Source organism: Liolophura sinensis, chromosome 6 (assembly GCF_032854445.1).
Source record: "Liolophura sinensis isolate JHLJ2023 chromosome 6, CUHK_Ljap_v2, whole genome shotgun sequence".
Lineage (NCBI taxonomy): Eukaryota > Metazoa > Mollusca > Polyplacophora > Chitonida > Chitonidae > Liolophura > Liolophura sinensis.
Genome location: NC_088300.1, coordinates 41,722,530 through 41,749,845, shown reverse-complemented (window position 1 = coordinate 41,749,845; position 27,316 = coordinate 41,722,530). Strand labels below are relative to the sequence as shown.

The 27,316-nt window shown below is 39.4% G+C and overlaps 1 protein-coding gene across 1 annotated transcript; it reads right to left on the bottom strand.

Moving 5' to 3' along the window:
- Positions 1–3,267: 3,267 nt before the first annotated feature.
- On the bottom strand, positions 3,268–27,316 carry LOC135467217 (gastrin/cholecystokinin type B receptor-like). Its single transcript, XM_064744980.1, has 3 exons — positions 26,941–27,316; positions 17,043–17,117; positions 3,268–4,217 (listed from the first exon to the last, which is right to left on the bottom strand). The coding sequence occupies exons 1-3, from the start codon at positions 27,314–27,316 to the stop codon at positions 3,268–3,270; spliced, it is 1,401 nt and encodes a 466-aa protein (XP_064601050.1).

The window sequence follows — 27,316 nt, the reverse complement described above, 5'->3', positions numbered from 1 at the left end:
GAGTTTCTGACAACCTTCCAAGCTAGCGTCATATTTTCAAGGACGGCAGTATATATTTGTACCAATGCTTGTCGGTTATATTACATGTTTCGGTCCGCTGGGAGAGGGCCTTGGTCTAGTGGTTAAAGGTGCTTACCTTTCAATCACATCAGTAAGGGTTCAAACCGGGCCTTGGAAGGTATCCCCCCCCCCACCTCACTACACTGTGGGACCTTGGCGACAATAACACCCTCCCCCTAACTCCGCCATCCCCAACACACCCCCAACTGTGTGGTCGGGTCTTGGCAACAATAAGCCTTTCCCACCTAAATTATCATGATTCAAGTCAATTATCAACCAGGTTCACATCATAATGTCGCTATTTGGTAAGCTCAAACCATGAACTGAAACCTTGTCGTATACACCACAAAACAATGTAGCTACCATAAAAATCCATAGTTGGTTATATCATGCAATACAAAGGACACCTAGCAACTAGATTGAAATCGTCTCCCGATGGCAAGTGCACTTGTATCGTTCAAAAGTTTCACCGGTTTTAGAAATAAAGCATTTCTCCGTCAATAACTTCTTTATCTCTAAAATCGGTAAAACTTTGTTCCCGACCATGTAATGTGCTGTATATATACAGCACAGGTACATATATAGTAGTGTTCTAATGTACAATTACTATATAAGAGTTCGGTGAAAAATTGGAGTGTCGTGTTTTTTCTCTTATCGGCAAACGTCAAGGCAAAGGCAGATTTCGCCAGTTTAAGGCCTGAGCAAATCCAAGAAATGCACTAATCGTGCATTAATCATAGCAGGAGGTAATTGTTACTATCTGGAATTGAATTTCCCTTCATGTAAGGTTATCATGTTTTAAAGCGTTGCACGGTATTTTATGTACACTTAAATAGATTACTTTGACTATTATAAAATTGTATTTAAATTCTATTTATCAAACATTGAAAGCTTACTAGTATGGATGTAAATGTTACCTTGACCCTTCGAGAACACATGGGATCAAGTTTGCTTTTCCACTGCTGGGGAAAACGGTAGAACTTGCCTTACTTTTATAGCCACCTTTCTTTTATACCTGGTATGGTGTTATTAGTCAACCTTTTCTTTTTATTGACTAGCGTTAAGCCATAATAAAAAGTTTATAATATAATTTAGGACATTTGTAAGAGAGTTGACAAAGAAATCAAATAATTGTGGCATAGAAATTAGCACAGTTTTGAGTTAACTTCACAAATGTATCTGTTTACAAATTGCCAAGTCCACCAAACAAATGATCTTACTTGTTTGTAATGTTTGCCCAGGACAATCTTACACTGTTTAGCGTGAAGACATGAAAGCATTGGACTTCGTTCTTTTGCTCTGTTTGAAAAGAGACATTATATTGCTACCATTATTGACCCTCTCTGAAAGCGGGAAACACGTTTTCAGCTATCAGCTTTGAGACAACATAAGCCAACCACTACAGTGTTTTCAGTGATTAATGTCATAATGTCCGGAATTTTTGCCAGTAGTTTTAGTTATCTTTCAGAATAATGCCTCCCAGTAACTGAAAGAGACAATCAGCGCATAGACGGTTGGGTACTGGTTTATTCAAATGTGGTAATTGATTTTCTTTCCAGCCAACGAATGTCGTTCTATGCCTTGTAATGGCACCCACAGGAATGCTTCTGACAAAGGTTGCGTTGAGATTGGTTGTTTAAAGTTAGAGGGGTCTGACCTTAAGTAGACATGGGAATCTAGGCGAAAAGTGAGAACTCGTATATCAATTGCCTTCTGAGAATCAGTGACTGGTTTAACACTACACAAGCAATATTTTAGCCAAAAAATGGCGAGTGGAATCTGGAAACGTTACGTGTATGTCACACAGGATAAAATATATTCTTCACATTTGACGAAATACACTGACGACTGTTTTTAGAACATGACCAATGGCGTTGTTGTATGTTCGCGTTACTGGGAAGATAAATCGGTGATTCTATAACCCTCCACCGTTTTGGTATTACATATAAAGAAGACGACCAAAGACTATAAATCTCATGTTTTACTCCCTTTGGTGTGCGTGCAACAGGCTCGTTCGATTACATAAATAGAAATAGTCATTATATTAGGTTGAAGGCGTAGACTGAGACCTGAAATTTTTTAATCTAGTCCACTTTATTGACTATAAAACTGCCACTAGACACCCATAGCAGGAACATTATTTCTGACGACCATAATAAAATAAATTTCTTACAGTCAAAATAAACAAATTTCTTACAGTCAAAAAAACAGGAGAAGAAATGGAATGGTTTTCTATACACATGCTCTCATACGCTTGGTTTCGACTCCAAAGAACTCATTGCCTCCAGTGACGCCATAATTATGGAAAAAACGAAGGCATGCTGGACAGTTTGTGGAGTCCAGTATGCTTTGAAGAGAAGCGACACCAGTTACTTGTACCTAACCTCTGATCGACTTAAATTTAAACCCTGTTTCTGACACGGCCATTTGTGAAATCATCTTCGAGATTTAGTATAATACAACCTTAGTAAATGAAATTTATTTTACCTCTTTCAGCTACATAATCTCACGGTAGTTGGGACATTCGGCTATATAAAAAAAAAGAATACTCTATTACGCGAGACTACAGTGTAGGCATCGTTACTGCGTGGAGTTTGGTCCAACCGCTTGGGATGCGGATATAAAACTGGCCCATTTTGCGGCTTGCTTGTGAATAATTATGACTTCATCCTTGGCAATGAAGTCATCATTTGGAAAGGTGGTGTTACATATCACTGACGAAAGACAACTTTGGTAGCCAGTATGACGGATTTTATAGATTTCATAGATAGCTGAAATTAGGCGACAAGTTGAAACAAAGAGACTATAACATTGTTACCAATCAATATAGTACGCGCAAAGCAGATTGACTTATGTAACGCAGCTGAATATTTCGCCACAGGAAGGAAAGCAGCTTCATGAATACACCATACTGAAATTGAACTGAAAAAGAATATTTGAAAATAATGGATGATCACCTTTGTATCTTCATGGCTTAAAGGACTGATACAGTAATATTCATTATTTAATTCACTATACTATTATGAGTCAAGCTTTGACACAGAGTTTCGAAGGAAGTGGCTTGGAATTTGGCATGTATTACCATTATGTACAGCTTGTGTACAGCTTTTGTAATAAATGTGAAAATATACTCAGCTACAGTGTACATTTCATCTTGAAACACGAGTCTAAATAGGTATGATGAAAGAATTTCACATAGCCACCTGTCTAAGACGTTTCGATTTCATCCGGAATGGCCATGAGTGTTCGTGTGACAGGGAAGTCCGTGTCACTATCAACCCTTCTCTGCGTTGTGTGGCTGTTCGTGCCTGAAGTCACACGCACAGGAACCTCATAATACATGTTCACCGAGTCGTGTACCTCTTGAGTTCTCAGCGACGAATTGCTGAAGCTGCTGTGGATACTGGAATGATGACGTGACAATGACGTCACAGTAGAGAAGGTAACTGTGTCCTGACGTTGTAATGTTCTCTTTTGGCACATGAGGACCATCTTAAAGGCTCGCCTAAACTTGGTGGATACCATGTTGTAGATGATAGGATTCACACAACTATTAAAGTAAAACATGACACGGGCAAAATACACTAAAGCCAGGTAGCCCTCGAAGCCAAGCTTTTCGACGTCGGAGTTTTGGGCGAAGGCGAGCCAGGTGGTAAGCACTCTCCACGGAAGGGAACATATGAGGAAGAGTACTACGACGGTGAGGAGCAAGACGACGACCTGACGACGACCCATCAGGGTGGCCATGGCCCGCTTATCCATCCGCATCTCGGGGCAGATCGCTTCCCGGAATAGCTTCTTGCTGATAAGCGCATAGAGGGCGGCCAGAACGACGACGGGAATGATGAAGAAGATGACCATCAGAATAAGGATGAAAGCCCGGCGAATAGGGGTTTGAAGGGGCTGCCGACAGACCTTAATTGGGGTGCCATTCATGTACTGAGAATCCTTGAACAGAGCAATTGTGAAGAAGGGCACGGAGGCGCTCAGTGAGATGAGCCAGACTGCGGCAATCAGCTTCAGAGTCCGGGATACCGTGCAGATGTACTGGGCCTTCAGAGGCTGACAAATGGCGAAGTAGCGCTCGTAGCTGATCACCAGGATTGTCAAGGCGGAAGCGTGTGCCACGGAATGTTCCAAGAAAGGCACCAGTTTACCTGAAAAATCATAATTACAAAGTATGATAAGTGGACATAATCATGAGAAAATAAATAAGAATCGTATTGAGCGGAAATGGAAACGTGACCTCTGGCAAGGGAATGGGAGGTAACTCCAGTGAGATTAATTGACCAATAATTCTGAGAAATTCTGAGACTAGTTAATGTGTATAAATACATATACAGCTTAAATCCCTGATGATAATGTTATTTTACAGCGATTATTAGAATGGGCATTTTTCTGTAGAATAGCAAACTGTACGTAAGACAGTTCAAAATACAGTTCAAAACTTAAGCCCGGTATTATTCTTCTCAATAAAGACTGAATGACACCAGATGCTCAATTCACTTAAAACTTCATTAAAAAAATTAATATGCAATTGTCTTGCAACACCTAACTAGATGATGCAATCCTTCCTCAACAAACAACAACAAGGCTGCAAGACATATACACCTTTTAAAAGGCGAAGCGGTCTTTTTAATGTGTTGTGTTCTTGGCTCTCTATTCATCTCACAAAATAATAGGGTATAGAACACGATAACAACATTGGTTTAAGTTCCGAGCGGCATGTATTTCATTTTACCTTTTTAGCGAACTTGAAGCAATCGTTCGCCATTTTAATTCGGACATTGGGGTGACCAAGTTTACGACTTTTACACAACAAGTTTACACCACTAGATGTCATTTAATATGTTTACCAAGTCCTCGAAATTATTCAATTTGTGTTGGTACTGACATTCTAAAGCAAGTGGCTAAAGGCTGAGTGCAGTTTTGTGTCCTGGTCACACGTATCTTTCCATCCATGCCCAGCCCGAACACAGTCTCACAAGCCTAACAAAATATGCACAAAGCCTCCAGGCTGAATAACACCGAATTGTCCAACCGTTACCACAAACTATAAAAACTTTTGTATTTGCTGCATATAATGTAATGGCTCTGATGTATATATTTGTAAGTCGCATCTGGTCTGTGATGTATTGGTTCAATGCCTGTACTCTATGTCAGAAAGCATCACCTCACACAAATTTTAATGTACTAATAACAAGAAAAAAACCTTTTCTGATGAAAATGGAAGATCTATGTAAGTTCTAAACTGGAAGAATTATGTATTTATTTGTGTTTGCTTTCAATGGGCTTCTTGTAATAGGTTTTATTAACATGCGATTTTTGCCACTCCTAGAGCGAACGACTGTTATTACATTAGGCCATAGACCTATTTACGACACTACCAGTTGGATGGTCACCTCAAAGCCATAAAATACCTACACGTTATGTACTGAGAAATAACAATTAAGTAAAGGTGTTCAACTTGTCATCTTGTTCTGAACTAAACACGCAGTTCTTGTCTGTATCAAGCCGATGGCACATTAAACTACATACAATCATTGGACTATATTTCATATTTGGAAAAAAGGTATATCTTTGGCTGAGTGTTCCTGGCGTCTTAATAGCTACAGAACAACCAGATCTTCACCATTGAGGTCGCTTGTTGAAAAATCTGAGTATCTACAGCCAGGTAGATCTTCAAGAATGAGGTCGTGTGTTGATTTATTTATTTATTTATTTGATTGGTGTTCTTCGCCGTACTCAAGAATATTTCACTTACATGACGTTGGCCAGCATTATTGTGGGAGCAAACCGGGCAGAGTCCGGGAGAAACCCACGACCATCAGCAGGTTGCTGGCAGACCTTCCCACGTACAGCCGGAGAGGAAGCCAGCATGAGCTGGAGTTGAACTCACATCTTCAATGATGAGGTGATATGTTGAAAAATAAGAGTAGTTACACTAGATCTTCACTAATGATGTTGTGCGGTGAAAAATTCCATTTGCTACAGTCAACTAGATCTTCACTGATGAGGTCGTGAGGTCGAACCCATTCCCCCTGCTCAGCAATGTGGGGGGTTCTGAGGATAGCTATTGACATATCTTGGTATCTTTCCGGCTCTGATTGGTTTGTTCGACTGCGTCATATTAGTGAAACATTCTTGAGATCAAAGTTAAATATACAATAAATATACACATGTAAAAGAATACATTGATTGGGTACATCTGGTTGACTGGCGAAATAAATGTATCGTTCTTCTAGATCGGTGACAGAGGTTTCAACAGAGGTACATAAAATATACTTAAAGGATCTTGCCAAACTTCCCAAGCAGGCACATGAGAAGGTACTATCGTATATTTCCAAACAACAGAGATATGTATTAGAAGCAACATACAGTAGCATAAAGCGAGATGTGGTCTGATGGAGAAACTGTGTATTGGGCATATGGCAACAATACGCCCCAATGAAGGGTATTAGTAAAATCAGTCAATAAAATCCGTCTGGTTAATAAAGACTACTGTCTAGTTGTATCATTAACAGTTGAAAGCTGTTCGTAGATGGATCGTCCTGTCTGTTGATCCAAGATTAGCCAAAACCTTATCAAAGCAACGCGAAGCCTCAATACATCAACTAATGAATATGAATTGCTAACTGGTAGTTGGCCCACGGGATAACTTTTACTGTTAGTGGGTTTCTTTACCGTGACATGTTTTGGGGTGCCGGCATGTCTGAACAGCATTGGAATCAAATCGCTCGAGTGACTGTACTAATCCGGAATTCTCACGTTCCCCTGAAGTCGGAAACACGAGCAAATTTGTAATCTTCATGTTTGTGGCCCAATTTGGTTTTCAGTCATATCCTCTCTTTTGTGTAAAATTAGTCGTAACAAATGTAAAAGATTGGTTACCAGTTCCGACATGGGAGGAAAGGGAGAACAAAAGAGATTGGCGATAAGCCGTGGCGACTACCAGAGCTATCTGATCCAGTGTCGCCGTGTATTCCCTCATCCGGTCAGTCCAGTCCGGCGTGGCACTTAGAAAGTCTCATTAACAATCTGCCTCTAGATGAAATTACACTATTATCTTTTCAAAAGGAAATGGCTTTCTGTCTTAATGCTTTGCTGTACCCAAATACGTATACCCACTTAGAGTCTAAATTTTGCAAGATGACCTCGAGTCGACTTGGAGCTTAATGTTCAAGTCACGCGATATGGTAAGACAGCTTTTGTCAAACAGGAAACCAAACACAGACATTCTTGCAAACCAAGAAAAAACAAAAACAAAAAAAAAGGAAAAAACAGAGAAAAAATGACCAAAAGTAATTTTGTGTTATTAAGTCATTTCTATTTCCAAGCATACATGATTTTTAAATTGGCCTGGCGCCGAGTAAGAGGTAAATAATTATGGTTAACTGTTTTTTATCAGCTTGCCATCCTGCCAAACAGTGTAGAATCTACCAGCAGCTCTTATGTTTTCTTCGGAACTTTTTGTTTCTGTGGCACTATGTATACTTCAGGGACAGTAAAGCTCATTATGCACCAATTACCAGCAATCAACACGACGCTATGGTTTGAGCATACCCTAAAAGCGTTTACTACAGACAGGGAATTTGGAACTCACTTTAATATTTCAAATGCATTTTAGCGAACATTGTAATGACTTTTGCCATGTGACATGTTCATCAGTTGTTCCAAGCTACGAGGTTAACCGATAATATCATACGGGGCCAAAGAGAGTAATTTAACCGGCCAGCACTTGTGCTAAGACAAAAGCACCAATCGAGCAAGAAAAAACTAATTCCGCTAACCAATTACAAGCGACGCTAGATAAGTCTGTAAGTTCTAGGAACTTACTCTGGTACAGCGTTAAGCAACATTAGCCCTGACCCGATTTAACCCATACTGGGTGTTTATGAAGCTGTCTCCTCCAGGCGGCCCGACTTTCAGGGGTTTATAGATGAATGGTGGCCACTTGGAAATGCCATTGGGGAATCAGGATGGATTAGGACAGACAATAGACTGTGGCAACGACTTGGCTTACTTGTCTCTGATGCGAATAGGTCAGCCCGGATGGAGAAGGTCGGTTATTGATGGACACATTTACTGACTAGGTTCATCAGGTCCTGCTATATACATATACAAATAGGCCGCAGGACATCGTGAGACCACTCATTTATGTCTTTGGTAGAGCGTCATTTATGCGTTGTGAATAAGTACCCTGACCAATTGTATAGAGAGGCATCCCCCGAGTACTTAGCAAAGCCTATCTACTGTATACAGTGGGTTTCACGATTAAGTCTATGCGTCCAAACTGACATTCATATACTAGCCTTCAACCGAAATAGACGTTACGAGTCAATAATCGCATGGTCAATTCCCAAAAAGACGTTTAACACATAATACCGAATAGTTAATAACACCAAAAAGCACGAAATTAGGACGGAATCCCTAACCAAGCAGTGGATTTACTTGATTCGGAGTTTCATTCATCTATCTGAATGATGACATACGCCTATACAAAGTATACGCCACAAGCAGTATTCTCAGCTGAGGCGTAATCTCTTGACGATGAAGTCCTGTTTTGGTTAACTATATTACATGTAAGCTTCCACTACCAGTATTTTATTAAAATAAAGTTTTGTGGAGTATGAATTTTTTGGAAAAAAACGTACCTCTGTAAAAAAAAAATGAATATGAATTCAAAACGGCTGTCAACCATATCAGGTTTAAATAAGAAATTCAATTTTCTCACTGGCCTCATTTCGTCTGCCGACGTTTCACCCACAACAGTAAACCTACAAAGTGAGTTGCTCGCCTTGTGAATACTTTTGCGCTGCAAAATCGTACAATTTGTTGTATTTGAGTATTGGAATATCAGACTTATCGACGTTCAACACAAACCACCAAAAGAAATAAGAAAGCATAGACAGTAAAAAACAATTAGGACGGATTTACACAAGAAGCAGTCAACAATTTTCAATGATGACGGAAAAATGACCAGTATCCGAACCGAATACCATGCTAGTTAAAATCATATCGTTAATGAAAATATGTATTTCATTGGTAACAACTGTTCATATGCCCAACGTGGCGATCTTGTTCAACACGATAAGTATAGCTACGGTTTATGCGCAATTAGACATTAATTATTCGATGTAATTATGCAATTCCAGATGCAATTATGGTTACTGTCATATTAAAAATTTTAGGAAATCTCTTTAAAGGCGACAAGACAGCACGTGGATAGCAGTAAACCTTAAGCAAACCGCCTTAGAGTAACGGCCCCTTATGTCAGACATGTTTGTGGTTAGGGATTCCCTGATCTTTGCCAATCGATAGACACACGAAAAGGTCAATCAGGTCAATATGTATTAACAGGCCACATATTGCTTTGATAATCTGAATCCAAGAGCAACGGTGGTATAACGAAATGCTCCGAGATATTCCCAACCTCGGGATTTTTAACTGAAATGACAAGAAAATGCTATTATAAATACACATAAGCAGAAGAAGGCCTTGTTACCTATCAGAATAGTTTTCATTACTTTTAAGCCCCTTCATCCGACTTAATCACACCAAAATGTGATAATTCTCGCAATTTTAATGTTGAATGAGTTACACAAGAATTGTTATATGTATGCACAAATGCCCACTGCCTTTGAAATGTACTCGAAAACATTGCCCGAGAGCTAGTAGTCAGCAGTCGTAGTATCAAGCCTGCGAAGCGATCGATTGCTTTTCGTGTATATGTATGAAATGGTGTCTGTCTGAGTATTCGGTTTACACCTCATAAATCCATTCCCTTAGTTTCCGAGAACAAGGGAAACTCAAATTTGTGTAACAAAATCTCCAAGATGTCTTCCACAAGGAAACACCAAGTAAAAGGACTAACAATACTACGACAATCAAAAAACATTATTAAAATTATCGAACATTCAAATTATCGAACATTGGTTTTTCCACGTTTTAAAACTTTTAGATAACTCGAGAACAACGTCATCAGTTGTCCTCCTTGGGCCAGTGGTTATTATGTACATGTACGTCAATCAGCCAGAAACTAGCTGATGAGAACAAATCAAATTTGTCCAAGGAAGCTGTATCTAAAAGTGGCAAAAGTCCCTGGCCAAATTAAGGTGATCGTAGCTGTTATATTTAAATCTTGGGAAACGTTATTACTATGTTAAGAAACAGCCCCCTATTTCCCAATTCTCAGGTCGAACTGTATCAGAAACGTGTGTAGTCACACACATAATGACACAAACGCACACGTACCCATATTCTTCCTCATACCATCAGCAATCGCCAAAGTTTACTGACAAATTGAGTCGGAACGTGCAAGAGAGCGTGTGGCTGAGGCATGAATCTGTATTCCTGCCTTTGATTTGAGAACTATACAAAGCTCATCCTATAGAGCAGATTAAGTTTACCCTATAATATATATCACAAGCAGAGAATAATGAGCCATTTTGCTTAAGATTCATTATATCTAGGCGTTGTTATTGACATTGGCATACCAATGGTGAGTGGTAATGCCGTTCCATCTAATCATCGTAAGGATAATTTCCCAAACAACCTCGAACGCAAACTACCAAACAACTAAAAACGTACATAAAGTAACAAATTAGGACTCATTGTGTACTAAAAACAAGCAATCACCGGTCTTCAAAATTCAGGGAGACACAAGGAATATTCTAGGCTCCTATTTGTAATCAGTATCCAAATTATAAGCCATATATGAAACAGAGCGCCAGAGATTCTGGACATTGTTCAGACTTACTCACAATAATTGAAGGGTTGAAACGTGTTTTATGGAAAATCCTTGACACACTAGTTTTTTAGTTATAGCGTGTGAATTCAAATCGTCACACAGAATAAGTAGGGTCTAACAAATGCTGCATTTACAACTGTGCACATTCCACATGCGGAAACTTTGGCCGGCTCGGGGATGTATATTCATCGTGTTAAACTAGATCGCCACGTTGGATATATGAATAGTTGCCATAAATTTGGCACAGAGGTACATATTTTTAATATAAGCTGACATCGTACACGATTTGGATAAGGATTTATTTCATTCTGCAAGAAATTCGTTGTGTCCATATCAATGAAACTGTTAGAAGTTTTTCTTTGCATGACGCCGCCCTAAATTTCCTACTTTATAAACTTTTGTGGTTTTTTTGGTGGTTTGTGTTGAACGTTGTTGTGGAAAATGGCCCTGCGATTATTGACCAGAAAAGTGCATATTGGCTGACGGCTGGAATACGAATGTCTGCTTTGTCGTCTATCGGTTATTGCTATCAAAGTAAATACTATATTAGTCAATATATTTATTTATTTAGTTAGTTAGTTGTTTATTTATTAATTTATTTATTTAATAAATGTTATACGCCATACTCAAGAATATTTCACTTACACGACAGCGGCCAGCATTATGGTGGTAGAAAACCGGGCAGAGCCCGAGCTAAAACTACGACCATACGCAGGTTGTTGACAGACCTTCCGCAAACGGCAAGAAAGGAAGCCAGCATGAGCTGAACTTGAACACGCAGTGGTGTGGTTCTCGTGAACCTTTGCGCCGCTTATTCAGAATAGAACACTGTAAAAGAAATACTGACTCTAAATGCATCCCCATCATCGTAAACAGCCGGCTGGTAGTCCTCATCTGTTAAGTAGTGAATGTCACGATGACCGTTTTCAGTTGTCAGCGTCAATCATTGCAGATAGCGAGTGCAAGTGGCAAGCACATGTCTAGCCAGATTATCACAGGTTAACAAAACACGACTGTTTTCTAGGAAATGTGCAAGACTACCTTTCTTAAAAAGATTTTTTAAGAAGAGATCTGCAATTTCAAGGAAAAAGAATATGTGCCATCAAGCAGCAGCCTACATGACACTTAGCACTCTAGCTTATGATTAAGAAATGCAATGAAATTCATGTGTTGTCATCACATTTATAAATAAATTAAATAAAAACAATGTAAACAGACCATGCAACCTGGTTGTAAAGAATTCTGTCACTTTCAGATAACAGATGTCACTTAATTGCAATGGAACGTGTCAGTCCTGCAGTATCTCTGACTTTCCTACTCTATTTTCTCAGGGGCCTTGGTGACAATAAAGGGTCCACGTCGTTATTGGATCATTTGCCAGTATGAGGGAAAACTCATCAGTTACTTGTCAAAAGTCGATGGTTGACCTCTGGCAAGGCATGCAACAGACCGCCATGACATAAGTGGATTCAATTTTTGAGTGTCTAAGCGTCAAATTCCGCAAACCCTAAATGAGCGTTCCTAGTTGATAATCGCCAGGCTCCTTTCCAAACAAAACACCATTTCCTGGACGAATATGTAAGGAATAATATATAAACAACCAATAAAGCTGGTAACTTGTTACAGATAAGCGATCAGTGATCCATGGAAGACAACCGTTATTCTGTAGGCATTTCATTTGAATTCAAATTTCAACTGGTACTCCGTGGATAATCCAAGTCGAATACAAATAAAGGTATTACAGTCGGGCTTTGCTTACAACTGCTAATAAATGCACAATCAAAGTGAAAATCATGCATGCTTATGCAGCCCCTAGCGGGATAAGACACTGTCATCAAGCAGAGCGCCAGAGGTTCTGGACGCCCTGTCCACATCTAATTACAAGAAAATTATACTCATTGTAAAAATTAAGAAACTTTAAGTGAAGCCGTTTGATGAAATACCCTTGACACACTTGGTTTTTACAGTAATAACATGTGACGTTATTCGGTGTATTACTGTCCAAGCTTTTATAATTTACAACGCCAAAATTGAAACCATCCGTCTTGTAAAGTCCGGGGGAGAGGAAACCGTTTTAGTATGTTTATAAATACAGGTCCGGATAAGATGCGCCATTTGAAGAGTCCATGGTTTCCTTTCAGTCCAGCGAAGCTGGGTAAATATCTTTCACAGCTTTTGCTATATATGGATTGTTTAAAGCTAGCAGATCATCAATATATCGTTTAATGAATGAGAAAAATCGGGCCTGGTGAGGATTACTCCTTAATAGTTTCTGCATATAGTCGTATTTATATAAGAACAGGTACAGATCCGCCAAAAGGGGAGCACAGTTTGTACCCATCGGAATACCAAAACACTGCTAATGTATGGTTTCCTCGAATATCACATAGATGTTAGTAATTAGAAATTCAAGCAATTCAATGAACATCCACACATCCGATGAATGGGAACCCCTGTATGTAGTGAAACTGAAGAAGGCTGTGTTGCCTTTGGCGTTAATATAGCGGTGACCGGTTTTAATAAACACCGTAACAATTTGTGATGAAATTCTATCTATTAAATCCGTGTGAGGAATAGCAGTATAGAGAATAGAGAAATCTCAAGTAAGTATGTCCTTATACGGCACGTGTATTAGAGCGTCTAGTGCTTCAGTGAGATGCTGAGTTTTAAAGTAGAGTTGACGCCTGGATACACATGCAGTTGACACCGGAATTGTTTGTAATAGCATTATAGAACTAATTCTCAACGCTCTTTGTAAAACTCTAAGCAATGTGGTCAACAAACGAATGGTTGTACAACTTCTTGAAACCGTCGTACATGACGCTTATATATATTGTGTATTTCAGTAATACAATAAAGCTGTCCTATATCAGTGTGGCGAAAAACAATATTTAAGTGTCATTCCTAAGATAACTTTGCTAAACAGTTCTTCCAAAATGTATATACTAGCAGAATACGCAGATGTTGCTGTAGACATATTTAACTCTGTACAAGAGTTTAAAAGTGATAGTTCTTTCAGATGAGGATGTCAATATCAAGAGTTTTGTCAATATCAGGAGTTTTGTCCTCGGGAACATGGGACAATGACATACTGTCTCTGCAGCTTAACAAGTACCCTTTGCACCGCCGAAATTTCGATTTTTTGTTCGATCCAATATAGAACAATTCTCTGCTCTTTATGCTTAGGGTCTCACATAAAGAGATTCTTTAGGTCATGATTCATGTTTACATTTGTCATACGTAAAAACCGATGATCCACGACTGTAGCCACCGGCAGTACATGTGGGCGAATCGACCTCCTTAATAGCATGGGAGTAATTTTGTAGGGACAGGTTTAATATTTTCATAGAATATGCATGCTGGCTGTTGAATGTTAAAATAATTGGGTACAGCGCTACGAAACTCTGGTTCATTGAAAATTGGTAGGCTAATTAAATCAAGGCCTCGGGTTAGGTTCCAATTGTATTAACAAGACAATACAGCCGAAGATATGCTACATCGTGAGACAGACGCACAGCACAGGGTGGAGCATTTCATTTAGGAATGTCACTTGATACGTTTGTAACTGCTTGCTTCAGGAATTTCAAATGCAGTGCATATTTTATGTTGGCTATTGTTGGCAATTGTAGCTAACAGTTATGTCTATTAAATTCCCCTTTCTGTGGTTACGAGTTCTGTGTTTAAGGCATTTTAATAGATTAGTTGTACCGCAATTGTGTGGATGGCTTGATGTTACCATCACAGTATTATATGGAAAGACTAAACCCAGCACCACCACCTAGTATAGTTCACGGCCACGAATTTTGAGGTTCAAAATCCACCTCTGTTTCATTTTCAGATGAAATACTAATTCTATCATCTAAATGCTGAAATGATCCCAATCATGGCTGGAGATTGAAAAAATGCCTAAATATTTCTGTCCAATGGATTTTCTGGACCAATTCACACGTAGAACATGCTGTTGGCCACAATTCTTGCACGTTATCAAATAACTGTAATTAGAAGAGGAGCATTAAGAATGAACACAAATTTTACCTGTCAGTGAAGAGGTAAAGGTGTTGGATTTGCCAAGTAATGGCACTCCTTAATCCACACTTGAAAATAGAAAATAATAGATATCAGAATTGTCACACGGTTTGGCTAAATATTTCAAGATTTGGTAGAGATTTCCTGTTTTATTTGATGAAATAAATTCGGCATATATATTGAAATGAATCTTAGTGTAACGGATTCATTCAATGACCCGCGCTGTGAACATGTGCCTATATTCTCATCCTTAGCCCTATTTATTGGATATGTACATGCACTCCTAAGTTGTTAGGTATAATTGTGGCGTTCAACAACAATCAAATAAGAAAATAAATCCTGTGCCATATCGTAATTACATACAAATTATTTTGGTCGTCATGCTTTAGAATCTTTAAATGGCTATGCCTTGGTAATATTGTCAGAAAGTAATGTTGAAAGCTTTTGTTAACTGAACATCGACTGTGAAAGGCGAGTATAGCTGAATTTCTTTGTTTGGTTTGAAGTCCCTCTACCATGTCTGCTGGTCTCCACTTTTGCGTACGAAGTGTTCAAGGAAGGTAGATACATGTAGCAGGTGTCCGGTACTCCCGCATTCACACTATCATGGCCAACGTCAACACAACAGTTTCTATCGGAAAATATTAGATTTACATCCAAGGCTGCAAAAGGTAGTGAACCTTAATGAAGACAAACGATGAGTACAGAGCATCGAAAATCTTGTTAACATCTGCAGCCGTGAAAACAATGTCATTAACAACGTGCGAGGCTTCATTAAGGTTTAGTCGGCAACGGCAAATTAAATTAAAAACCTTGCCTTAACCTTAACCATCTAATCAAAGTTTGTCTATTTTTGAATACAGCATTGACAAAAATTTAACTGGACAGAGAGGACGATAAAAATATGGTGCTGTGTGAGACGGTCAAAAAAACTGTTAGGCTTGTCAGCAGATTAGACAACAGTACAACTCAAATCCGGCAAGGACCTTATGTCCTCGGTGTTACATCACACTGTATAACTGTCACTAGCGGGTGATACTGGACAGATTTACGATGAATTCCGAGAAGTTACAACTTCAAACACCTTGCCTTCATTTCCACTTACACGCCATAGATCTCAATCTGAAAGAAACTGAGGGTGGCGGTAAAATACGTTCAAGTTACTGTCTCTGTCAGTTGGAATCAAAGACAATAGTTTTAGATGTAAAAAATGGCAGCATTTTCCTTGCTTTCAGTTATCAACACGCTTTCTTTCTGAAAACTTACACCTTGAACCAAATTATCTACCACATTGTGACAATCCATGGGATTTATTTGCATTTCTGTCAGAGCTTCAAACTGTTGTTTGACACGCAATATCACAAACGTTAACTTCACCCAGCCTCGCCACTAAGTCTGAATTCAGGTAATTTATTGGAAACTATTCTTAATGTCTTACATTAGTTACGTTTAACTACAGTACCATTCAGTACATTCGAAGAGACCAGTTCCACAGAGTACAGTGCTAAAGTGTACAGTAACAGGATGAGCAGGACATGTCTTCAAGAAAAGTCCTGTCCTTCACGCCCAACTCTGTGTATTGCGTGCATTGGTTTGGGTAACATGACAGCTGAACCAAATTCCATTGCTTCGTTTTATTGCTACAGTCTATACCGAAATGTCTGATATTCAGTCTTTACTCGATGCAAGAGGTAAATTCATACTTTGAGTAAATCTAACGTCAAAAACAGTACCAGATACCAAGATAGATCGGACCTCATTCATGGAGTTAAATGACATCGGTCAACGTGGCATCGTCTTGAATTTTTTTTCTAATGGGGGGCGTTCCATTGAATTGTTGAATCGATTGACATCCATGACAAGCTCTTTTATCACAATCAAGTCCTAAAAACCTTCACTGCCTCCTGTAGAGAAGACGGTGGGCTCGCGGCATTGCAACAACCATCCCATATTAAGAATGGAGGACAACTGCTAATTTCACTGCGAGACCTCCAGCTAGTTGTTGTTTTGTTTTTTACACAGGCGAGGTCTGTTCAGAAGGGATCATCAGTCGGGTAAGATCTGGTGCATCAGTTAACACTGACAGCTAAAGTGACAATCGCCAACATGCATTTGGGGTGATGAATCGAAAACCTCAAAATAAAAGATAGATGATGCAAAGTTTTTTCTCTTGCACCTATTTTTTCTTTCGGTTGAATAATCTTACTTTCGGCGAACGAGTAGGAATCTACAAGACTGCCTTTCAGTTGGACACCTGCACTGTTCGGCAGCAATCCAAAACCTATAATATAACATTAATAAAGATTTACATACATTTTATCAACAGGCTTCGCTCGTTATTGTATAATATTGCTGAGTACACCTGGACTTTCACATCCAGTTTGTTTCCGGCTTCTAGATGAGTCACCCAGTTTCTTCAAGAAAATACCCCAAAACTATTCCCCCAGTGCAGAAGTCTACTTCTGGCCTTGAACAAAAACACGTTCTTCATGCGTGTGAGTATTGACACACTTGGGGGATGATGGTTTAGGGTTTTGTGATAATCATCCATGTTCCAGTATTTTCTGAATCATTTTGCAATTCATGTTTTGAGGATAAGAATAGTTGCTTTTGAGGATAAGAATAGTTGCCTTTGAGGATAAGAATTATATTTTGAGGATAAGAATAGTTCCTTTTGAGGATAAGAATAAACCTTTAAACAGTCAGGGGACTTGAGAGCGAGCGGGGATGATTTCGAGCGAGTCAAACTTTATATTGCGGATTATTTTGTTTTCATATCTGGTCAGATTTAAATGACGTTCAATGTTCACGAAAACTTGGAAAGTTCCAATTCTCTGAGCCTTGCATAATATACGGCTTGAATGGTGAGGTTTAACACCTTTTTAAGAATATTTTCACTTATACGTTTAGGTTCATGAATGAAATAAACTGTCTGGATTTGGCAAACACCTGACGACGTTTCACACATGTGAACCAGATTTTCACCTGAAAACCATGCTGAATGTGTATTATATATTTCCGGATGCCAAGCGATTTTAGAGCGAATTTCATGTAAGACGACCCAAAGGTTCACATGAGAGCTGTAGGCCCATTATTGCCACCAAAGCCCTAAAAACAATAGCAGTAATGGAGTTTCTTCTCTTAAAAGGTACATCACTATTTCGTATCCGTTTTCATATAATAATCGTGTTTTGCTCAAAAGGTCACAAATACCAAGATAAAGGTAGGTATACAAAGAAAAATCTTCTTTAAATTCTGTTTATATTTTGCTCGATTACATCCTTTGTACAGGTCAAACAAACCACAAATTAAAATAACTCATCTAAAATGTCACAAGTCAAATAGAGCAGTACTAGTTTGACATCTGTCAAATGCAGATCGTCAACGTACTGAACTAAACTGACGTCCAAAAGAAACTTTACAAAGACTTCAAATCAATTTATTTTTCCAAAGCAAAAAACAGGATGACTGAAGTTTAATATATTGAAAAGACCAATGACTTTAGATATTGAAAGTCTTGAGTAAGAACAGACAAATAAGCCCTCAAATCATTTTTAAGTGAACAAACAGAACAAGGTGTAGAAAATAGCCATTCCATCTTGGTTAACATTGGGCAGAGTGACACAAAAGGTTGATTATTTTTAAAATCAGTCAATATCAAAACCAACCAATATCGTGTGTGGCCACACCTTGCTTCAATGCATGCAAAAACTCTCCGACGCATAGAAAAAGTCAGTCGTCTGATGACATGACGTGGGATTCGTTGTCATTCATCTTGGAGAGCGAACGTCAGTTCTTGTCGGTTGGCTGCAAGGTGTGGCCGTTGTCTTACTCGATGACCCATGACATACCAAAGGTGTTCTATGGGAGACATATCTGGGGAACGTGCAGGCCACGAGAAAACGTTGACGTCGTTGGCGTTCAGGAAGTTCTGCACAATTCGAGGTGTATGGGGTCTGGCGTTGTCATGCTGGTACAGGACACCACGTGGCTGCTGTTGAAGGAATGGCAGGACAACAGGACGTGGAATTTGATCCTCGTAACGTTGAGCTGTTAGGTTCCCGTAGATGAGGACCAGTGGTGTCCGTTCCTCTCCACAAATCCCATCCCACACCATCACGCTGCCGCCACCAAACCACCTCCTGGACGCATGATGCAGCCGTTCGTTCGCCTCTTCGACGGTAAACTCGCTGTCTGCCATCGGACCGGAACAGGCAGAAGCGGCTGTCATCCGTGAAAACAACACGTCGCTGCCAACGGCGTACAATTCGAGCCCATCGAAACCTCTCGCGGACGATGTTCGATTGTCAACAACTGCCCTCTGAATGGTCGATAGGCCCTAATTCCGTGAGCACTGAGTCTCCTGGACACGGTCTGCCGACTAACCCGATGACCTAAGGCATTGATTGACGATGACGTCACTGTCAGGAAGCGGTTCCTCGGGTTTAAGGTGCGCAGGTAGCCGTCTTCTCTGGGCGTAGTTACCCAAGGCCTGCATTTTCTTGGCCTGTCCGATGTCTGCCCTGTCTGTCTGTTAAGTTTGACACAGTTAAACAGGTCTTTGCAATTTGGGAATGGGTGGCTCCCATTGATACAATACCCAGGGCCCTCTCGCATTGTTCTAGAGTCAATCGAGGCACTACTTGGTTTTTAGTCAGTGTGCAAGTCCAACACACTGTGTGTAAGGTTTTTGTACACTTATTACATGTGCAGTTGCGGCCATCCATGGGTCACGTGATTTTTCAACTTTCTTCGTTGTCTCAAAACAAATTCGTGTGGACGTATATGACACTTGTCGCACATGGGAATAAGTTTCCACAATGTTTTCCTGCAATAATTTGGTATTAATTTGCTGAAAAGGCTGGTTAAATTTAAAGGAGAAGAAAAACCTAAAAACATGACACTATAGACTGAAATGAGCACACTTTTTGTATCTGGTGGTGCCTGCTGCATAATTTTGCCATTTTTCCTCGCCAAACACGTAAAGCCTAAAAACGGCAAAGCTGGCATAAATCGCCTCCTCCATCGCCTCCTCCATCTTAATACCCTGTAATTTATGCTGGGGGTGTGTTGCCTCTCAGCCAATGAGAGTCGTTAAAACTGCCGGCTTGTTCGTGTAAACTCGGAACCTACGTCCAACATTCCGGTTTCCCGATCGTCAAGCGGTAAACCAACCGTACTGTTCCTTACCTTCTGGGAAGAAGAGTTCTGGTGTACGAACTGCACTTCGGCGGTTTCCGACGGCAATTCTCCTCCTAACACAGAGGTTCTTGGGCAAAATGGAGTCGCCCACAGCGGATTTTGGCCCTGACTTCAATTATAATTTATCAATTTGAAGTACATATTAGAATTTTTTATGGCATGCACCTGCAAGGAAAAGCATACTCTTTTCAGTGGTAGTTGAATGATATTTAAATTTCTTCTTTAGCTCACGGAGTCGTAAAGTTTCTTTTGGCCGTCAGTTTATTATAAGGGAATCTGCCAGGCCCGAATGTATTACTTATTGATTTGATTGGTCTTTTACGCCATTTTCACTTATTCGATGGCAGCCAGCATTACGATGGGAGGAAATCGGGCAGAGCCCGGGGGAAACCCACGACCACCTGCAGCCTGAATATATCACAAAGAAATCCTAAAATTACAAAATTCTGAAAAATCATTAAAGTGTCTTAAAGTCTTTATTCAAGTTCGATTGATTGTGATTGCTTGGGGTTTAACGCCGTACTTCAAAGTTATCATCCTTTCTTCTTCTGATCAATGATAGAGAGACAACTTCTGGCTATAAATTTATCGGCAAACACAAAATCTAATTGATCATCTATGTTTTTTTGGATATTTTAAGATGGCCCCCTCCCTCTTAACACCCCTCGCGCTTGCGGTTATCATTTTCAATAGCTCTTAAAAATATCAGCGAATTAGCTAATATCAGCAGACTGTTTTTGTCAAAGTCGTTTGATGTCGGGTACAACCAGAGGTAAAGATATGGCATTAGAAAGAAGATTGACTTATGTTGCTCAGAAGTGCTAACCGAGGCTTCAGGATAGGCCAGCTGGGTTTAGTCTTAGAAGAAATGATTACAGTGGAAAATTGTGATAGCTTGGGCTGACATTTTGCACTTTCTGAAGAAATCAGAATATTAATATAAATATTATTTCTTTATTAAACATTGATCTTATTGATTAGCGAAGACTGTCATTCTGTCTGCAAGGGTATATGTCATCTGTATGATGAAGAACACAAAAAATTTACAGTTGACCATCAAGATGGATGGGCTTTATATTCTTATACGTTCTAACAAAGTAAGACGAATGTTAGTTCCGTAAGAAATATTTATGTCTATGCTTTCATGACGACAAAACAATGTCAGTCTTTTTGAAAAGCATTTGTCACCTGTCTGACGGATCTATGCTTGGAAGCAAACATTCGTATATCAGCCGCCAACAAATATGGACGTTCCAGATCAATAATCTCAACGCCATTTCCCAAATCGAGGTCTATCACAAACATCCAAAGAACTAATAAAGTATATAAAGTACGAAATTAGGACTGAATCGTGCAAAGATAAGCAGTCCACAGATTTCAATGATGTTGTGAAAGCGCAAGGTATGTTTTAGGCAAATGACTGAAATCCGTATTCAAGTTGTGTACTGTGGTAGTAGCCGTCTCATTTTTGTGCAAATCGTCGATAATAAAATGTGTATCTGGTAACAGTATCCCTACAGGACACAAGCCATGCAGTGGTGATAGTATACCAACAGGACATATGCGCTCAAGCCATACGGTGGTGACAGTATACCAACAGGCCATATGCCCAAGCCATATTGTCACGGTGGTGACAATATACAAACAAGATAAATGCGCCAAAAAAAAAGACGGTGACAATATACGAACAGAACAAACGCGTCTAAGCAATACGGCGGACAGAATATGTCAACAGACGAGAACCGGGAAGTCGAAACAAACACTTTTATATGAGCCGTTAACCAATTCCAAAAGACTGTAACTAGGAAAGTGTATAATGTAAGAAATTAAGACGGATTCATGCAAAGAGAAGCAGACAGCAGTTTTCAACAATAATGGAAAGACGCAAGGAATGGTCTAGCTAAATGAACTAAACCCATATGCAGATCGTGACTATGCTCGTTTGTAATTTATTAAACAAGAAATACAACTGTAAATTTCATAGTTTTCAGGTACACTTCCAGCAAGAGAACCGTACTCATTGTAAAGTTGAAGAGATCTAGAGTGAAGGCGTTTGATGGAATATTCTCAAACTAGTGTCTGCAGTAATGAATTGTGACATTGAATTCGCCCCCACAAAAACAGGATCTAACAAATGCTGTAAATCTAGATATATTCAAGACCCTTCATTACTGTTATCTAAGTATAAGCATAATTCACATCCTCAAAATCGAAACTATCCCTCAGTCGTAAAGTCGGGGTGACAGGGAAACGTCTAGAGAATCTGGAGATTCTTTTAACACCAGCAAAGTTGTTTATGTATCTCCAAAAGCGTTTCCAATATACATGTTGTTCAAAGCTGGCAGATAAGCAAAATGATCGAGTTTCATAAAGATTATTCTTGACCAACATCCGCATATAGACGTATTCTTACGAGAACAGGTAAAGTTTTAACTTGCCTAAGCGAGTTTTTGGGAGTGTACCGATTGGAATACCAATACTCTTTTGATATATGGTTTCCCCTTTCACACAGATGTCACTGATGAGAAATTCATGCAACCCATTGAACAAAGACATCCCATGAATGCGTGTAGTGGCGCTGAAGACGGCTTTATTGTCTTAACGTTAATGTAGCGATGACGGAAACAATTAATGATAAAATTCAGTTAAATAAACAATTATCAACCAAGTTTTTGTGATGAATAATATTATAGAGAGTTGACAACCCAAGTGAAGAGTCCTTATACGTTATGTGTAATTCAGCGTTTAGTTCTTCAATGAGACGTTTTGAGTTCATATGAATCCACATGCAGTTGACAGTACACATACAGTACTTTTTCCATAATAATTGTATTTTGTAAAAGAGAATAAACCCGCATCATCGCAGAAAGGTACAGATAATTTCTTGCTTTGAGAAAGAAATAACATTTTAAAATAATTCCTTCAGAATATTGAGATGCAAAAAAGCAATACGGTGGCGGCATGATACTATGATAAATGGATGCAAATGAACAATACAAAGACGATAATATCCCAATGTACCAGCAGGACATATACACACGAGCAATACGATGGCGACAATGTATCAACAGGATAGATGTGTCATCCGGTGATGACCATATACCCACAGGACAGATGCGTCCAAGCCATACGGTGGTAACAACATACTAACGGGACACATGCACATGAGCAATACGGTGGTGACAATGTACCAACAGGACAGATGCACACCAGCAATGTACCAGCAGGACATATACACACGAGCAATACGATGGCGACAATGTATCAACAGGATAGATGTGTCATACGGTGATGACCATATACCAACAGGACAGATGCGCCCAAGCCATACGGTGGTAACAACATACTAACGGGACACATGCACATGAGCAATACGGTGGTGACAACATACTAACAGGACATATGCACGAGCAATTCGGTGGTGACAATGTATCAACAGGATCAATGCGGTGGTGACAACATACTAACAGGACAGATGCACACGAGCAATACGGTGGTGACAATGTACCTTTACCTACAGCATGCATATCTGCACCAAAATAATGCATAACGATCCACTCACTGTATAGCTCAGGTCACATGATACAAATGCCACTGCTTATATATAAAATTGTCCCCTAATGTGGAAAGGTAAAATGACCTTTGGTAGCCTAATATTTGTTTGATTTAATTGTTTGGCCAGAGGAAACTGGGCAGAGCCCGGGGGAAACCCACGACCATCCGCAGATTGCATACAGACCTTCCTACGTACTGTAACCTAATGCAAATGGCGTTTAAACTAGGGACGGGTTCATTCTCGGCCTTGGACATCCGCAATTGGTGACAGTAAGCGGATTGCGATGCTCGTGTAACTGTTTGCGCAGCAGAACGTTCGTTGATGACCACTTGTCTGCCGCCAGGTAATGAAGATGCCAAAGGTAAGTAATATAAAGACTAAAGCTTAAAGAGTAAAGCCAGAGCAGCGAGGATTGTGTGGTAGTTGGTCAATGTTTATACGTTACCAGTAAAATATAGCCTCAGCCAGTTGGAGATTTGTTCCAACTGTTCAGGTAAATGCTTAAATAGTAGCAAACTAAGCGCCAACTAGCACCATGGCTTAAGCAGAGCCAGTAGAAAAAATACAGTGAATTCAACTTGTCAACTTGGTAAACACCAGTAAGCTAGAATTATTCAAAATGCTGCGTTGCTATCACTTTTAATAATCAATAATATGAAATCAATGCATAGGGCCCCGGAATCGGGAAGGGTGGGTGGCGGTGTGCTTAGTCCACCAGCAAATATTTATAATTGTTGCCCTTTTTGTGACACTAGTATCGAATCTGACTTAAACATGAGCAAGTGTAAGACATTAAGACCTAGCTTGTTATATCAGTGGACTGGAGTTTGTACATCCTCCAAGACCACACCCGCATCACCACACATATACAACAGCTTAAAAAAAATTTTCTTGGAAAAAAAAGGCACGGATTAGAAAACTTATTTACATATTGATATAAACACCCAGAAAACGATTATTTCTAGGTCATTGTTAACTTTTTTCCCAATCCTCCTGGCTATAAATATCCGTAATTTACATCACAGTACATGGAAATACGTGAAACAAACGTAACAGTGGACAGCCGTGTACAAAAGCCGCATTTTGGAGGACACATTAGCGACAGCAGTTCAAACTTCCTTCCACAGAACGACTATCTCTCTTTGTTGAAAATTAACTTTTTCTTCGGTACAGACAGCTTTAATCAAGAGACATGAGTGTATGAACGGTTTCTCATGCGACATGAAAATCACATCGTTAATATCGTCATACAAGAATTTAAACATTATTGGAAAGAAATATGTTATGCTTTTTTCATACGTCAGTGGGAAATGTAAGACTTAATTGTTAGGGATAGAACCGGAATTCCCACCGGAATAATGTCATTATTCCTATTTATAGGCTATTCACAAGTATAACACACTCTGATGAATAATAATTTATAAAAATCACATAAAATTTAAAATTACACCAACAACCGGTGGCTATCCTCTCCTACACATTGATTTCATTTTGACAATAAAGCGTTGTGGTCCATCGTCCCAACTTGTCTTGTAGATAGTCGATAGGGCTATCTGCAAACAACTGGACACAGAGAAAGCCATACATTTTTCACACACAAGATAAGCCCACCAGATCACAGCTACGTTACTGTAAGCCCCTTTTCCAGGCACAACTTCCGTAAATAATTAAGCGCATGTCAAGATAATCTGCAACATGAAACGTTCTCAGCACGAAAAGCTGGACGCGAAACATTTAATCAAACAATCCCAACTTAAAATTTAATCGAAAGAGTGATTAAATGCCATTATAATGAGCTCAGATACCCTGCATGGAATAAACATTCGGGCGAGACATCTGAAAAATGTTCATGTTAGATCTGAAGTTCAGCTGATAGAACCCGAAGGGGAGTTGCCGTCAAGATAATCCAACATTTCTTTCAGCGCTTTAAGAGGTAACATTCATCATACAAATTATGGTGAGTTCCTAACACTTGGCAACAACGACTGAGTAACTTTGGCATGTGTTAAATGATAAGATGTCAAATCGCTGGATAGATATTGTAACAAATTTTCGCCGTGGTATCAGGGGTACATTTTTGCAATCTTGCAAGCTACAATCTTATCATACATAAAACCCTTTGGTACTCAGATGAGATAGCACATGTAGGCTTCTTTGTGGATGTAATTCGAAGTCACTTGGAACCACACACTGCGATTCGAGTAATTTGTAGGTAGTGTTGTGTCTCACCAAAAGACGCCGCTGTGGAATTAGAGCCAAACAAAAAGCGCATCTTGCCAAAACCATTTCAGACAATTCGCTTGACCTGAAATCGACTGTTTTGAGATACACTGGACATCATTACTAAAGGTGTCGAACTGGTTAGGATAAAAGAACTCGCACCTCGGAATGAGTAGGTTGCGTGACAAGTATAAAGCGAGACGTATTACAGCCCTAAGAGGGTATATAATGAGAGGATTGAAGAGACTGGGGCGGAGGAATGATCGAAGGAAGTAATATGTCCAAATAATCACTAGACTAAATTCTCTACAGCAAGTGCTTTTTTGACGTTAAGTCACATTCACTGATTCCATATGCAGTCGTATCTTTAGACAACCCATAAAACTGTTCCCCATAAATAAATGAATAGATCCAATTATTCACTTTCCCCATCGCTTGATATATAATATACCTTACTCCTACCTCAACCGCGATTCGGTAAAGAACTCTCCTTGAGAACAGAAGTGTTTATTATAAAACTGTTTGCCATAGTGCCAGTATCCATTTAGTGGTGTCCAGCATTGTGAGAAAGTTTGTATCGCGACAGGAAACAAATAGTTTACATGCAGAAATTAAGAAAGCTATTAAAAATGATGAAGAAAAAAAGACAATTTAGGGTGAATGCAGTTTACATCAAGTGACTTGAAAAAGATGTAAAATTGTAGTTGTCTTAAAAAAAAAGTAATAGCAATTTTGTACATGTCATGAGGGTTATAATTAGTTATATACAAATGTACTGCAGCCTTTAGGCACTACTCTTGTGAGAAACCAAACCGTACGACCTATTTGGTGTATGGTATACTGTTTCGTTTACGAGACTATCCTTAAAATTTACAAATGCAATAAAAAGTACAGAATGTGGTCAGAAAGATTGGATATGAAAAAAATAGTTGATTTATACTAAACCGTGTTTTAAATAGAACGTTTTATCCGTTCCTTATTACATGTTAAAGAGAGAAAGGAAATTTGTTTCTTCTCACAGACAGAAGACTTATTTTTCTCCGCTATTACAGTTGTTAATGTATGCAGAAAAGCTGGACCAGACTGTTTCAAGGTATATGGCATATGAGATTAGGAGATTACTTACACATAAATTCGCCGAGGTACCAGTAATCACGGGCATGTAATTCCATGACAGCAGAAGGCATACACACGACTATCACCAGCAGATCCGCCACACTCAAGTTCAGGAGAAAAAAATTTGTCGAGTTTCTCATGTCTTTGTTTTTCCAAATCACCACGGCCACTAACAAGTTACCGATAATCCCAATGACGAATTCGAAGACACATACCACCGTCGTGATGACGAGGATGTAGAGAGGTGGGTGTGGAGTATCCCTGGCGGTTGGCAGGGTCGTCTGTGGGTGTGACAGGTTAACCATGGATGAAGGGTTCGCGTCCTGGAGCAGGCTCCATGTATGGTTGTCGTACCCCAACTCATACAAGTTATCAGCAGGCTCCAT

Bases quoted from the DNA above. Each gene is read 5' to 3' on its own strand.
- LOC135467217 (XM_064744980.1), bottom strand. From the start codon at position 27,316: ATGGAGCCTGCTGATAACTTGTATGAGTTGGGGTACGACAACCATACA. The intron at 17,118-26,940 runs GTAAGTAATCTC...GTTATATTATAG, and splicing joins GTACCTCGGCGAATTTATGT to GTTTTGGATTGCTGCCGAAC. The intron at 4,218-17,042 runs GTAAGATTATTC...ATGATTTTTCAG, and splicing joins TTCCTACTCGTTCGCCGAAA to GTAAACTGGTGCCTTTCTTG.